Raw genomic sequence first — 13,967 nt, forward strand, 5'->3', positions numbered from 1 at the left:
ATGGGTCTACAGGTTTATAGGTCTACAGGTTTATAGGTCTACAGGTTTATAGGTCTACAAGTTTATAGGCCCACAGGCTCCACATATGTCTACAGGTTTATAGGCCAACAGGCTGCTACAGGTTTATGGGTCTACAGGTTTATAGGTCTACAGGTTTATAGGTCTACAGGTTTACAGGCCAACAGGCTGCTACAGGTTTATAGGCCTACAGGTTTATCGACCTACAGGTTTATAGGCCTACAGGTTTATAGGTCTACAGGTTTATAGGTCTACAGGTTTATCGGTCTACAGGTTTATAGGTCTACAGGTTTATAGGTCTACAAGTTTATAGGCCTACAGGCTGCTACAGGTTTATAGGCCAACAGGCTGCTACAGGTTTATGGGTCTACAGGTTTATAGGTCTACAGGTTTATAGGTCTACAGGTTTATAGGTCTACAAGTTTATAGGCCCACAGGCTGCTACAGGTTTATAGGCCAACAGGCTGCTACAGGTTTATGGGTCTACAGGTTTATAGGTCTACAGGTTTATAGGTCTACAGGTTTACAGGCCAACAGGCTGCTACAGGTTTATAGGCCTACAGGTTTATCGACCTACAGGTTTATAGGCCTACAGGTTTATAGGTCTACAGGTTTATAGGTCTACAGGTTTATCGGTCTACAGGTTTATAGGCCTACAGGCTGCTACATGTTTATAAGCGAGTCAGGACAAGACAGAGATGGAGTTAGTGGGGTGAAATACACTTTCAAGAGATGGTTCACTCCACTCAAAACATGTCTGAGTATTCCGCTCAACAAACCTTTTCTTAGCCTCATTGTTCACCCATTCTGTTCTATCAAGCCCAGGGATGGGCAACTCCAGTCCTCCGGTCGTGTCCCACTTTTTCCCCATCCCTAACAAACATAGCTGATTTTAAACAAATTGCGTTGTAAACTGAAGCTCATGATTCGTTGATTATTGGAGTCAGGTGTGTTGGCTGGGGCAAAAGAGACAACTCCAGTCCTCAGGGGCCTGATTGGGTTCACTCCAAACCTAATCTAGCACACCTGATTGGGTTCACTACAAACCTAATCTAGCACACCTGATTGGGTTCACTACAAACCTAATCTAGCACACCTGATTGGGTTCACTACAAACCAAATCTAGCACACCTGATTGTAATAATTAGCTGGTTGATAAGATGAATCAGGTTAGTTACAACTGGGTTGGAGCAAAAACCTACAGGATGGTACCTCTCCAGGAACAGGGTTGGAGCAAAAACCTACAGGATGGTACTTCTCCAGGAACAGGGTTGGAGCAAAAACCTACAGGATGGTATCTCTCCAGGAACAGGGTTGGAGCAAAAACCTACAGGATGGTATCTCTCCAGGAACAGGGTTGGAGTTAAAACCTACAGGAGGGTATCTCTCCAGGAACAGGATTGTGGACCCCCGATCTAGCTTATCCTCCCCAGCCCACAGCACAGATTCTCTTGACCCATTCCATTCTATTTCTCCTATCCCCAGCCCACAACACAGATTATTTTTTAGCCAGTCAGGCCAGTAGACGAGCAATCAGCCCATTGACTCTACCCATCTAGCAGACGGTGAATTTAGTTTAACCAGGGCTCAACATGTGATTGTCTCCCTCATTGCCTCCATGCTCCTTCTGTTTGTAGTGTTGTGAGAATCTCTGGCGGAACGTGGCGGTGGCGTCATGGCAACCAGCTCCTGGTCAGATGGGCTAGCTTGGTGACGGTGGTAGCCGAGTCACACTGTTTCCATGCGCAGTCATTCACAGGGTGTACTTACCTAGCCTGTATATCTGTGGTACCTAGCCTGTATATCTGTGGTACCTAGCAAAAGTATTCATCCCCCTTGGCGTTTTTCCTATTTTGTTGCATTACAACCTGTAATTTAAATGGGTTTATATTTGGATTTCATGTAATGGACATACACAAAATAGTCCTAATTGGTGAAGTGAAATGAAAAAACTAAGTTGTTTAAAAAATGTAAAGTATGGACAAGTGGTGCGTGCATATGTATTCACCCCCTTTGCTATGAAGCCTCTAAATAAGATCTAGTGCAACCAATTACCTTCAGAAGTCACATAATTAGTTAAAGTCCACGTGTATGCAATCTAAGTGTCACATGATCTCAGTATATATACACCTGTTCTCAAAGGCCCCAGAGTCTGCAACACCACTAAGCAAGGGGTACCACCAAGCAAGCGGCACCATGAAGACCAAGGAGCTCTCCAAACAGGTCAAGGACAAAGTTGTGGAGAAGTACAGATCAGGGTTGGCTTATAAAAAAATATCTGAATCTTTGAACATCCCACGGAGCACCATTAAATCATTATTAAAAAAAATGGAAAGAATATGGCACCACAACAAACCTGCCAAGAGAGGGGCGCACACCAAAACTCAGGGACCAGGCAAGGAGGGCATTAATCAGAGAGGCAACAAAGAGACCAAAGATAACCCTGAAGGAGCTGCAAAGCTCCACAGCAGAGATATGAGTGGCTGTCCATAGGATCACTTTAAGCCATACACTCCACAGAGCTGGGCTTTACGGAAGAGTGGCCAGAGAAAAGCCATTGCTTAAAGAAAAAATAAGCAAACATGTTTGGTGTTCGCCAAAAGGCATGTGGGAGACTCCCCAAACATATGGAAGAAGGTACTGGTCAGATGAGAGTAAAATTGAGCTTTTTGGCCATCAAGGAAAACGCTATGTCTGGCGCTAACCCAACACCTGTCATCACCCCGAGAATACCATCCCCACAGTGAAACATGGTGGTGGCAGCATCATGCTGTGGGGATGTTTTTTCATCGTCAGGGATTGGGAAACTGGTAAGAATTGAAGGAATGATGGATGGCGCTAAATACAGGGAAATTCTTGAGGGAAACCTGTTTCAGTCTTCCAGAGATTTGAGACTGGGACGGAGGTTCACCTTCCAGCAGGACAAGGACCCTAAGCAAACTGCTAAAGCGACACTTGAGTGGTTTAAGGGGAAACATTTAAATGTTTTGGAATGGCCTAGTCAAAGCCCAGACCTCAATCCAATTGAGAATCTGTGGTATGACTTAAATATTGCTGTACACCAGCGGAACCCATCCAACTCGAAGGAGCTGGAACAGTTTTGCCCTGAAGAATGGGAAAAAATCCCAGTGGCTAGATGTGCCAAGCTTTGAGACATAACCCAAGAGACTTGCAGCTGTAATTGCTGTAAAAGGTGGCTCAACAAAGTATTGACTTTGGGGGGGTGAATAGTTATGCATGCTCAAGTTCTGTTTTTTTTTTGTCTTATTTCTTGTTTCACAGTAGAAAATATTTTTTATCTTCATTGTTGTGTAAATCAAATGAAACAACCCCCCCCCCCAAAAAAAAAATAGATAATAATAATTCCAGGTTGTAAGGCAACAAAATAGGAAAAATGCCAAGGGGGGTGAATACTTTCACAAGCATTTGTATCTGAGGTACCTAGCCTATGTATCTGTGTTACCTTGCAGCATGAACTGACATGTTGTCCACCCAATCAAAGGATCAGAGGATGAATCTAGTACTGAAAGCAGAAGCTACAGCTAGCTAGCACTACAGTGTATAACGTGGTGAGTAGTAGAAAGACAATAGTTTAACAGTTTTGAACAAATTAATTCCCCCCCCCAAATTGGAGAGAGATTTTGTAATTATTTTCACTTACTCAGCTAGCTAGTTTAGCTCAACAACCTGACTCCAACAGAGAGGAATGCTATTTATGTTAGCTAGCTGGCTAAGGCTATTCTTATTAACACTGGAACTCATCAGTCAAGGTAAGCTTTCGCTTGTATGAATTAATTGCCACCGGGACCCGCCGGAGTAACTGCTAAACTGCTTGCTGTACACTGTACTACTTGATTGTAGCGGGTTTACTAACTCGTTAGTGCTAGTAGCTTTATTCACTATGACCTTAATAATATGGTGACAACGATGTAGGCTGTGTAGCGGTTATGGTATGAAGGTTTGGGTTTGGAGAGGTTTGTCCGCCAGGTCACAGATGACTGTTGTGTTGTGCACTGAAGTCCACAAGCGAAGGGAAAAGGTGAGAGGAGGAGGGCGTGTAGATACAATTATACAACGAGCAAAGTGATGATGCTCTTTGTATGTTGCTGCTATGAAAGTTAACTCTGTGTGCGGTGGGGATCAGGGGTGTATTCATTCCGCCGGTTCTGTTGAAAAAAAATTCTTAAATGGAAGACAACAACACCGGGCCTAGAGAGGTCATATAGTCGGTGTATAGACTAGGCCCAGTAGAGGTTGTGCACCCGATATTGTAAAAGGTGGATAGGCCTGGAGGATACTGTAGGAGGTGGATAGGCCTGGAGGATAGTGGAGGAGGTGGATAAGCCTGGAGGATAGTGGAGAAGGTGGATAGGCCTGGAGGATAGGACTAGAGGATGTGATGGGGGTGGATAGGCCTGGAGGAGAGTGTAGGAGGTGGATAGGCCTGGAGGATGGTGTAGGAGGTAGATAGGCCTGGAGGATACTGTAGGAGGTGGATAGGCCTGGAGGATACTGTAGGAGGTGGATAGGCCTGGAGGATACTGTAGGAGGTGGATAGGCCTGGAGGATACTGTAGGAGGTGGATAGGCCTGGAGGATAGTGTAGGAGGTGGATAGGCCTGGAGGATAGTGTAGGAGGTGGATAGGCCTGGAGGATAGTGTAGGAGGTGGATAGGCCTGGAGGATAGTGTAGGAGGTGGATAGGCCTGGAGGATAGTGTAGGAGGTGGATAGGCCTGGAGGATAGTGTAGGAGGTGGATAGGCATGGAGGATAGTGTAGGAGGTGGATAGGCCTGGAGGATAGTGTAGGAGGTGGATAGGCATGGAGGATAGTGTAGGAGGTGGATAGGCCTGGAGGATAGTGTAGGAGGTGGATAGGCATGGAGGATAGTGTAGGAGGTGGATAGGCATGGAGGATAGTGTAGGAGGTGGATAGGCATGGAGGATAGTGTAGGAGGTGGATAGGCATGGAGGATAGTGTAGGAGGTGGATAGGCATGGAGGATAGTGTAGGAGGTGGATAGGCATGGAGGATAGTGTAGGAGGTGGATAGGCATGGAGGATAGTGTAGGAGGTGGATAGGCATGGAGGATAGTGTAGGAGGTGGATAGGCATGGAGGATAGTGTAGGAGGTGGATAGGCATGGAGGATAGTGTAGGAGGTGGATAGGCATGGAGGATAGTGTAGGAGGTGGATAGGCATGGAGGATAGTGTAGGAGGTGGATAGGCATGGAGGATAGTGTAGGAGGTGGATAGGCATGGAGGATAGTGTAGGAGGTGGATAGGCATGGAGGATAGTGTAGGAGGTGGATAGGCATGGAGGATAGTGTAGGAGGTGGATAGGCATGGAGGATAGTGTAGGAGGTGGATAGGCATGGAGGATAGTTGGACATTTGGCTGATACTGCTTGTCTGCAGGGTTTTATATTTTTGACTGTTTGTCTGAAGTTTACCTCAGACTCATACGCACCTTGATCTATGATTTGTACACTGTGTGTGTGTGTGTGTGTGTGTGTGTGTGTGTGTGTGTGTGTGTGTGTGTGTGTGTGTGTGTGTGTGTGTGTGGTGAACTAGAGTTTTAGTCAACCAGTTGAACAGTTAAAGTGCAGACAGAAGGGTTGTTTGTGACTTTCAAAAAAGTCCCTCTGTCTCCTTCACAGATTCTGCATATTAGATTTGTGGAAATATGTTGACGACAGCTGGGAACATCTTCCCTCTGTCCCAAATGGCACCCTATTCCCCATGTAGGCACCCTATTCCCTATATAGGCCTAGTGCACCACTGTGGTTCCTGGTCCAGAAAAGTGCGGAGACTGATAATAATATGACTCAGTAGATCTGATAAGCTTGTTTGTATTTCTTCTTGTGGGTCATTGATTTATTAAGGCACTTTGTTATCGTGATATTCCCTACATGAGTCTGAACTTGTTATGCGTGGCGAGTGTGTCGTCAGTTGTAGGAAGACGGCGTAGTCAAAGCCTTTTCAATCAGGTCTGGGTTATCGTTCGTTAGGTACCAAATTGGAAGAGAACACACCGAAACAGGGAGGCACTACCTGGGCTAATTTCTGTTTCCCTGCTGAACACCAACCTGGTAGATAAAGCTGTCTGTTTAGAGGCTAGAGAAATAGGGGATAGTAGGACCCTATACAGTCTGTTTCATAGGGAATAGTAGGACCCTATACAGTCTGTTTCATAGGGAGTAGTAGGACCCTATACAGTCTGTTTCATAGGGAGTAGTAGGACCCTATACAGTCTGTTTCATAGGGAGTAGTAGGACCCTATACAGTCTGTTTCATAGGGAGTAGTAGGACCCTATACAGTCTGTTTCATAGGGAATAGTAGGACCCTATACAGTCTGTTTCATAGGGAATAGTAGGACCCTATACAGTCTGTTTCATAGGGAATAGTAGGACCCTATACAGTCTGTTTCATAGGGAATAGTAGGACCCTATACAGTCTGTTTCATAGGGAATAGTAGGACCCTATACAGTCTGTTTCATAGGGGATAGTAGGACCCTATACAGTCTGTTTCATAGGGGATAGTAGGACCCTATACAGTCTGTTTCATAGGGAATAGTAGGACCCTATACAGTCTGTTTCATAGGGAATTGGTGGACTCCCTGTAAAATCTGTTTCACAGGGGGTTGGACTGTAAACCTACAGGACAGTAGATCTCCAGGAAGAGGGTTGGGGGTCCCTGGTCTAGACTATAGAGCAGGGTTCCCCAACTGGCAGCCCACAGGCTGAATTTGTCCAGTGGAGGATTTTATTTGGTCCCCCAAGTTTTCTGAGATTATTATTATTATTATTATTGTTATTATTGTTGGACATGAAAGATTTAAAAACACCAGGAAACCAGCTCCAAATGATTTTAATTTTGGAAATCTGTTCTCAAGTATTCCCCTTTTTGCGGTCAATTTGCTGCCTGCAAATTATTTTAAATGATGTTCCGGCCCCCTGACCATCCACTCAAGGAAAAAATCATCCCGGGGTTGAATGTAGTTGATAATCTCTGCTCTAGAGCCAACCCCGCTTACCCCTTCAAAGTAGGAGGATACATATGCAAATAAAAGATGACTGGTCATTGGACAGAATAATCAGATCAGATTGTGATGTCATGATCTGGGCCAAAAATTCCATCCCACCTGAACAGGCTGAAATACCAGGATTTTTTTTTTTATCGAACAGCTCTTACACAAAAGGGGTATTATCATAATTTTCAGAGTTTTATTTCAACCTCCTAGTGTGGAAATAACATAACATTAAAAAGGAAAATCACATTTTTGACAGCACCAAAATGGTCCCACACACACTGGATTACCAAACGCTGCTCATTTGTCCTAACACTAACCCATTTATCCTCCTCCTGGAACGCTGTGACATCATCACCCTGACGTGGAAGGAGGGAGGGAGGGAGAGGGAGGGAGGCTGATGGAGAACAATGGGCTAATAGAGGGTACAGGATTCACACAGACCACAGTCTCAACCCAGAGAGGAGACAACCTACTCTTCTCAACCAGCGAAAAGAAAGCGATAGATAGCATCCCATATAGCACCCTGTTCCCTACATAGTGGACTACTTTTTAACCAGAACCCTATGGGCAATAGGGTGCTATTTGGGATACACACGTTGTCACCTTTGTGCACTTAAACTACACCATTGCTGGGCCTGGTCTAGGACTGTTACCAGATGTAGACTATCCCTCAAACACTCCGAAGACAGATTCTTCAACTACTACCACCGTAGTCTGAGAATATATTCAGAAAGACAGAAAAATAAATCCATTTTGATTTCCTAGAAAAAGTCATTTTTATCTCTCTTTTGACTTCCCCAAAAGTTAAAATGAAGGCTTTTTGAGAGAATTTGATCTGTCCTGGTTGTTCACATTGATAAGGATGAAATAGAGTACCACTGTATGATTCATAATACCCATAAAACCTAGCTGTCAAACAGGGAATGGTTCCAATTGTTTTTTTCCACCATTCATTTTTCCCATAAGGGAATTTTAGAAACACTTAAAATAAGGGCTGTGTTTTGTGTAGGCTCACCCTGACATGACGTTTTGATAACCGTGTAAATCTTTCTAGGACAAGGTGACTTTTATCAATACATTTGCCTGTATTTACCCCCCTGAAAATGAAATGCTAATGTGGCTATCATATAGAACTACAAATGCCTGTCTCAAGCTTCACGTCCCTCACCAGGGCCATGATCTTGTTGAGACTACCAAATTCGAGGCAAAGTTAAGAACCTCTGGATTAACTATCTAATGTTAGCTAAATTTAGTAATGAATATATTGGCTACATTTCCCTAAATTGACAATTCTGTGAACTGTCTTGGGCAAGTAAAAAATCTACACAATACCTGTTAGCAAAGCTGTCAGCTAAAGATGACGTGCAGCATCTTGCAGGGATTTGTAGTCTACTTTGATGCTAATTAGCATTTTCTAATCTGAGAGTATATAGAGCTGAATATATTGATAAAAGTCACCTTGTCCGGGAGAGATTTACACGGTTATCAAAACATCACGCCGGGGTAAGTCCACAACAATGCTTAAACCACATTATAGGAGACATCTTTTGAGGTCTGGGAACAAAACAAAACAATTTTAATTGTGTAGTTGCCCTTTTAATTTAATTGTGCTCGGGACTGGCAAGTGTTTTTGTACTGTACATTGTAGTCTACATGTGACGGATACAAATCATCATGATATCATTCTGCCAGGTAGACCTACTTTGAAGTGAACCTTTAATCGGGAAGTTTTTTTGGGGGAAAGCCACCCCCAAAAAAGTATTCAAACAGTGCATGATGACTGAATTGTGCCTCACAAAAATTCAATCGATTTCGGACAAAACATTTTGAATACCCATTGCTGCATTCCCAATTGCTGCATACCTATTGTTGCTGTTTGACTAAATCTTGATAATAAATACATTTTAAAAAGGCAATTGTGGCCTAAAACGCTAAAGTGACCAGCTACATTATTTTAACTGCCACCCTAGCGACAAAAAATCTTTAAAATAGGTTGCAAATGCAAGTGTTTTGATCGTAGTTTTGAGCCCTGCGGGTCCAATCAGACCCTTGAATGGTTTGAGTGTTTTTTTGGGGGGGAGGGGGAACAAACTCAATATACTGTACTTGAAAATGACTAAAACCAAATAGAAATTGTAGGAATGATCATGTAACTACATTCATACAGTTTCTTGTGGCCAGATAAAAATCATCCAAAATGAAAACCAGACAGTCAGGGAGCATCAAATTCTCAAACAATGGACGCTGCAGTGAGTTAAATCCTCTCTCCTCCAGGTGTTTAATTAAATGTTTAAATTTGATATTTTATTTAACTAGGCAAGTCAGTTGAGAAAAAATTCTTATTTACAATGACGGTCTAGGAACAGTGGGTTAACTGCCTTGTTCAGTAGCAGAACGACACATTTTTTTTAACCTTTTTCAGCTCGGGGATTCGATTCAGCAACCTTTCGGTTACTGACCCTACCCTCTAACCAATAGGCTACCTGCTGCCCCATTTTGAAGATGCTGCAGTGAGTGTGGAGCTGAATCCTAACTGAATTCTCGTTCTCCTCCAGGTCTTTAAGATGCTGCAGTGAGTGTGGAGCTGATTCCTAACTGAATTCTCGTTCTCCTCCAGGTCTTTAAGATGCTGCAGTGAGTGTGGAGCTGATTCCTAACTGAATTCTCGTTCTCCTCCAGGTCTTTAAGATGCTACAGTGAGTGTGGAGCTGATTCCTAACTGAATTCTCGTTCTCCTCCAGGTCTTTAAGATGCTACAGTGAGTGTGGAGCTGAATCCTAACTGAATTCTCGTTCTCGTCCAGGTCTTTAAGATGCTACAGTGAGTGTGGAGCTGATTCCTAACTGAATTCTCGTTCTCCTCCAGGTCTTTAAGATGCTACAGTGAGTGTGGAGCTGAATCCTAACTGAATTCTCGTTCTCCTCCAGGTCTTTAAGATGCTACAGTGAGTGTGGAGCTGATTCCTAGCTGAAGCCTCAGCATGTCTGTCCTGCTGACGGTGGTGGTGGTGGGTGTGGTGGGGTGGGGGGCCGTGGTCCAGGGGGCTGTGTGTCCCGGAGGGGGCCTGGCTGACTGCCCTACCCAGCAGAGCAACACCTCCGGTGGGGGTAAGACCTCCAGGGACTACTGCTACACCGCCCGTATCCGCTCCACCGTGCTCCAGGGTCTGCCCTTTGGAGGAGTGCCCACCGTCCTCGCACTCGACTTCATGTGCTTCCTGGTGAGTCACTTCTGTTTTTGTATCAATCCAGCTTTATTGTCCGTCACTGTCTTTTTATTTATTTTTCTACACCAAATTCAGATTAATATTTAGTAGGGCCAAGAGTTTTTACATTTCTTTTATTGACCATCTGATCTGGCCTGGGAAAAACTTTAGTTGGCTATAGCCTATACCTTAGGCCCAGTGTTGTTCCTGGTTCAATGAAAACTCAGGGCCCCACGGTACGGATGTAACCACTAAGTAGTGTGTCTAACTGGTTCCGGTTCTGATTCTGTATATGTAAATACAGGAAAACAGTTGGGATTTGAAATAACACCTTGCTTCAATAATGTATTGTGTAATAGCTAGCTACCCTCTGTGTACATTGGGACTTCTCCCTACCTATTGAAGACCGTAGTAAGATGGCGCCGACAGACATGGTAGCTCTGCTTCTAGCGCCAAGGTCTTGTACTTTAAGATCTGTGTGTATTGTTGTGTACTGTTAGATATTACTGCAACGCTGGATCTAGGAACAGAAGAATTTTCGCTACACCCCGCAATAACATCTGCTAAATATGTGTATGTGACCGATTTGATTTTGTGTGTGGCATTCCTAGGTACTCCTGTTTGTGTTCTCCATCTTGAGGAAGGTAGCGTGGGACTACGGCCGCTTGGCGCTGGTGACTGACGCAGACAGGTATATCACTACACCGCAGCCTTTAGAATGTGACCTCTGCACTCCTGGAGTAGAAGGCCAGGTTGTTGGTAACTCTTGTTAGCTTTGCAGCCTGATATAGCCCTAGTGCTTTGTGTTCTACCGGAGAATAAATGTCCAGACAGACTACTTGTTTAAAAAAATATGTTTTTATGGGATTTTCAGATTTATTTAACAGATAGAGAGAGGATGCCAGTGGGGAGAAAGACAGAGAGAGGATGCCAGCGGGGAGAAAGACAGAGAGAGGATGCCAGTGGGGGAAAGACAGAGAGAGGATGCCAGTGGGGGAAAGACAGAGAGAGGATGCCAGTGGGGGGAAAGACAGAGAGAGGATGCCAGCGATGGGAAAGACAGAGAGAGGATGCCAGCGGGGAGAAAGACAGAGAGAGGATGCCAGTGGGGGGAAAGACAGAGAGAGGATGCCAGCGGGGAGAAAGACAGAGAGAGGATGCCAGCGGGGAGAAAGACAGAGAGAGGATGCCAGCGGGGGGAAAGACAGAGAGAGGATGCCAGCGGGGAGAAAGACAGAGAGAGGATGCCAGCGGGGAGAAAGACAGAGGCTAGATTAGAACCTAGACTAGCCAGGCCACGAGATGGACTGCTTCTACTGGGTTAGAGTTTGCGCACAGCAGAGTTTACTGTCCTCAGACAGACAGACAGACAGACAGACAGACAGACAGACAGACAGACAGACAGACAGACAGACAGACAGACAGACAGACAGACAGACAGACAGACAGACAGACAGACAGACAGACAGACAGACAGACAGACAGACAGACAGACAGACAGACAGACAGACAGATGTTGGGTAAATGGAGGAACTAGGAATAATCATCACTTTTCTTACAGTTTCTTTTCCCAGGCAAAGCCAATCAAAATCATGCAGTCTGTACAGTACTACTGTTTTCAGGGATATGTAGCCCCTCTGTAGAGTGTTTCAAAATGCCCAAGTCAGTAATGAGGTCAGTAGTCAGTAATGAGGCCAGTTCAGTAATGAGGTCAGGTCAGTAATGAGGCCAGGTCAGTAGTCAGTAATGAGGCCAGGTCAGTAATGAGGCCAGGTCAGTAGTCAGTAATGAGGTCAGTAGTCAGTAATGAGGTCAGTAGTCAGTAATGAGGCCAGGTCAGTAATGAGGTCAGGTCAGTAGTCAGTAATGAGGTCAGTAATCAGGTCAGTAGTCAGTAATGAGGCCAGGCCAGTAGTCAGTAATGAGGTCAGGTCAGTAGTCAGTAATGAGGTCAGTAATGAGGTCAGTAGTCAGTAATGAGGCCAGGTCAGTAATGAGGTCAGGCCAGTAGTCAGTAATGAGGCCAGGCCAGTAGTCAGTAATGAGGTCAGGTCAGTAGTCAGTAATGAGGTCAGTAATGAGGTCAGTAGTCAGTAATGAGGCCAGGTCAGTAATCAGTAATGAGGCCAGGTCAGTAATGAGGCCACGTCAGTAATGCAGTTTCCAAATCTTGATTTGATGAACAAGTCAACTACTGCCTTTTACTCCTGAGGACAATATCTCATTCCCAATTAGTCTTTTTTTGTTGTCCTGGCATCCCACTTCCTCGTCTCCTTCTTAAAACACAGTGGAGGATAAGGTCCAATGAGGTGTTTTGAGAAGGAGGAGAGAGGACGTGAGGACGTGAAGACAAATCAAGAAAGAGCCAGTGTGCTCAGAAGTCAAAGGAAGTAGTTGAGTCATCTGCCAGAGAGGACAGTGGGTAAAAAGGACAATACACTTTGCTTTAGGCTTCTGTCAACTCACCAACTCCTAGAAACTGCAAACATGACATGGTTACACTCTATCACTTTAAATACTCTGCAGAACAGCTGAGCCTTCTTTCAGTGGTCATGTTTGTTTATCTAGCTGATGTTTTTCAGTATTTGCGCAGCTGGATATTTGATAGCATCTAACCCCATAGGACTACAGTCATGACTCAGGGCTAGCTATGGGAGGAGAGAGATGGGAGGGACCGAGGGCGAGAGGGAGGGAGGGAGGGAGAGAGGGAGGGACCGAGGGAGGGAGGGAGGGACCGAGGGAGGGACGGACGGACCAAGGGGGAGGGACAGGGACGGACGGACCGAGGGAGGCAGGGAGAGGGACAGCTGGAGGGACAGCGGGAGAGAGGCCAAAGGTCTACTTTTGTAATGGAGAGAGAACATGTAGATGGGACTAGACGTTAGTCTCATGACAGTACTCTGAGGTGCTGACTGGGGCTCCGTTTGTCTCCTGTCTAACTCTGCTGTACTAAGTGGATAATGACACTTAGATAGGCCTGTTGTTTACCCAGCTGCATGCCTGCAGGACGTGCAGACAGACAGTGAATCCCATTTTGGCTTAACGTCTAGGCTTAATGCGTTTCTGTCTGTTTTATTATGCACCACCCAGCAGCTGTTTATGGACTAGTGTTCTGGTCTTTTGGTACTAATACTCTCCAGAAAATACTCAGGAAAACACCTGTGTTTCTCACTGCAGTATTTGCACTCTTGTCAAGCTGTTTGGTAAGGTTTCTCATATGTATGTCTCAACCCAGTCGAAGGTCCTCTGTCACTGTAAAGAGAACTGACCTTGAACTTCCTGATTTTTGTGATAATTTTTTTTGTAACCTGAACAGTTGATCACTAGTTTGTCCTCCAGGAATATCCCAAGCTGACCTCTGCCATGTTGTTTTATTTTTCTGTTTTGTTTTCTCTCTCTGTGAAGACAGAATCAGCGATACAGCCGTCTGGATGAGCAGAAACCGTATGTGTTCTTATTGTATCACACTGCTTCTCTTCCTCTCTATCAACCAACCAATCTAACATTCTTCCTTCCCTTCCGTTCCTACCTAGGCTGGTGTGGGTTGGGTTGGCCTGTCTAGCTCTGTTGTGGTGCTGGGATCCAGGCTGGTGTGGGTTGGGTTGGCCTGTCTAGCTCTGTTGTGGTGCTGGGATCCAGGCTGGTGTGGGTTGGGTTGGCCTGTCTAGCTCTGCTTTGGGTTTTCTCTTTCCTTCTCTTCTGCCAGGCTTAT

General features: G+C 45.0%; 2 protein-coding genes across 3 annotated transcripts in view; one reads left to right on the top strand and one right to left on the bottom strand.

Moving 5' to 3' along the window:
• LOC106578786 (CSC1-like protein 2) overlaps positions 1–13,967 on the top strand; it is a 105,226-nt gene that overhangs the window by 22,046 nt on the left and 69,213 nt on the right. The window contains exons 2-4 of one of the 2 annotated variants that reach the window (XM_045702296.1): positions 9,978–10,270; positions 10,867–10,946; positions 13,661–13,699. In XM_045702296.1, coding sequence (XP_045558252.1) covers positions 10,031–10,270; positions 10,867–10,946; positions 13,661–13,699 — 359 coding nt within the window. In that variant the 5' untranslated portion in view covers positions 9,978–10,030. The remainder of the gene's footprint in view (positions 1–9,977; positions 10,271–10,866; positions 10,947–13,660; positions 13,700–13,967) is intronic. The other variant, XM_045702297.1, reaches the window with a different exon arrangement.
• On the bottom strand, positions 4,406–5,392 carry LOC123728963 (extensin-1-like). The gene has a single exon (XM_045701920.1). It carries the CDS (start codon positions 5,390–5,392, stop codon positions 4,406–4,408), a length of 987 nt encoding a protein of 328 aa, XP_045557876.1.

Source organism: Salmo salar, chromosome ssa19 (assembly GCF_905237065.1).
Source record: "Salmo salar chromosome ssa19, Ssal_v3.1, whole genome shotgun sequence".
Classification (NCBI taxonomy): Eukaryota; Metazoa; Chordata; class Actinopteri; order Salmoniformes; family Salmonidae; genus Salmo; species Salmo salar.

Bases quoted from the DNA above. Each gene is read 5' to 3' on its own strand.
- LOC123728963 (XM_045701920.1), bottom strand. From the start codon at position 5,392: ATGCCTATCCACCTCCTACACTATCCTCCATGCCTATCCACCTCCTAC.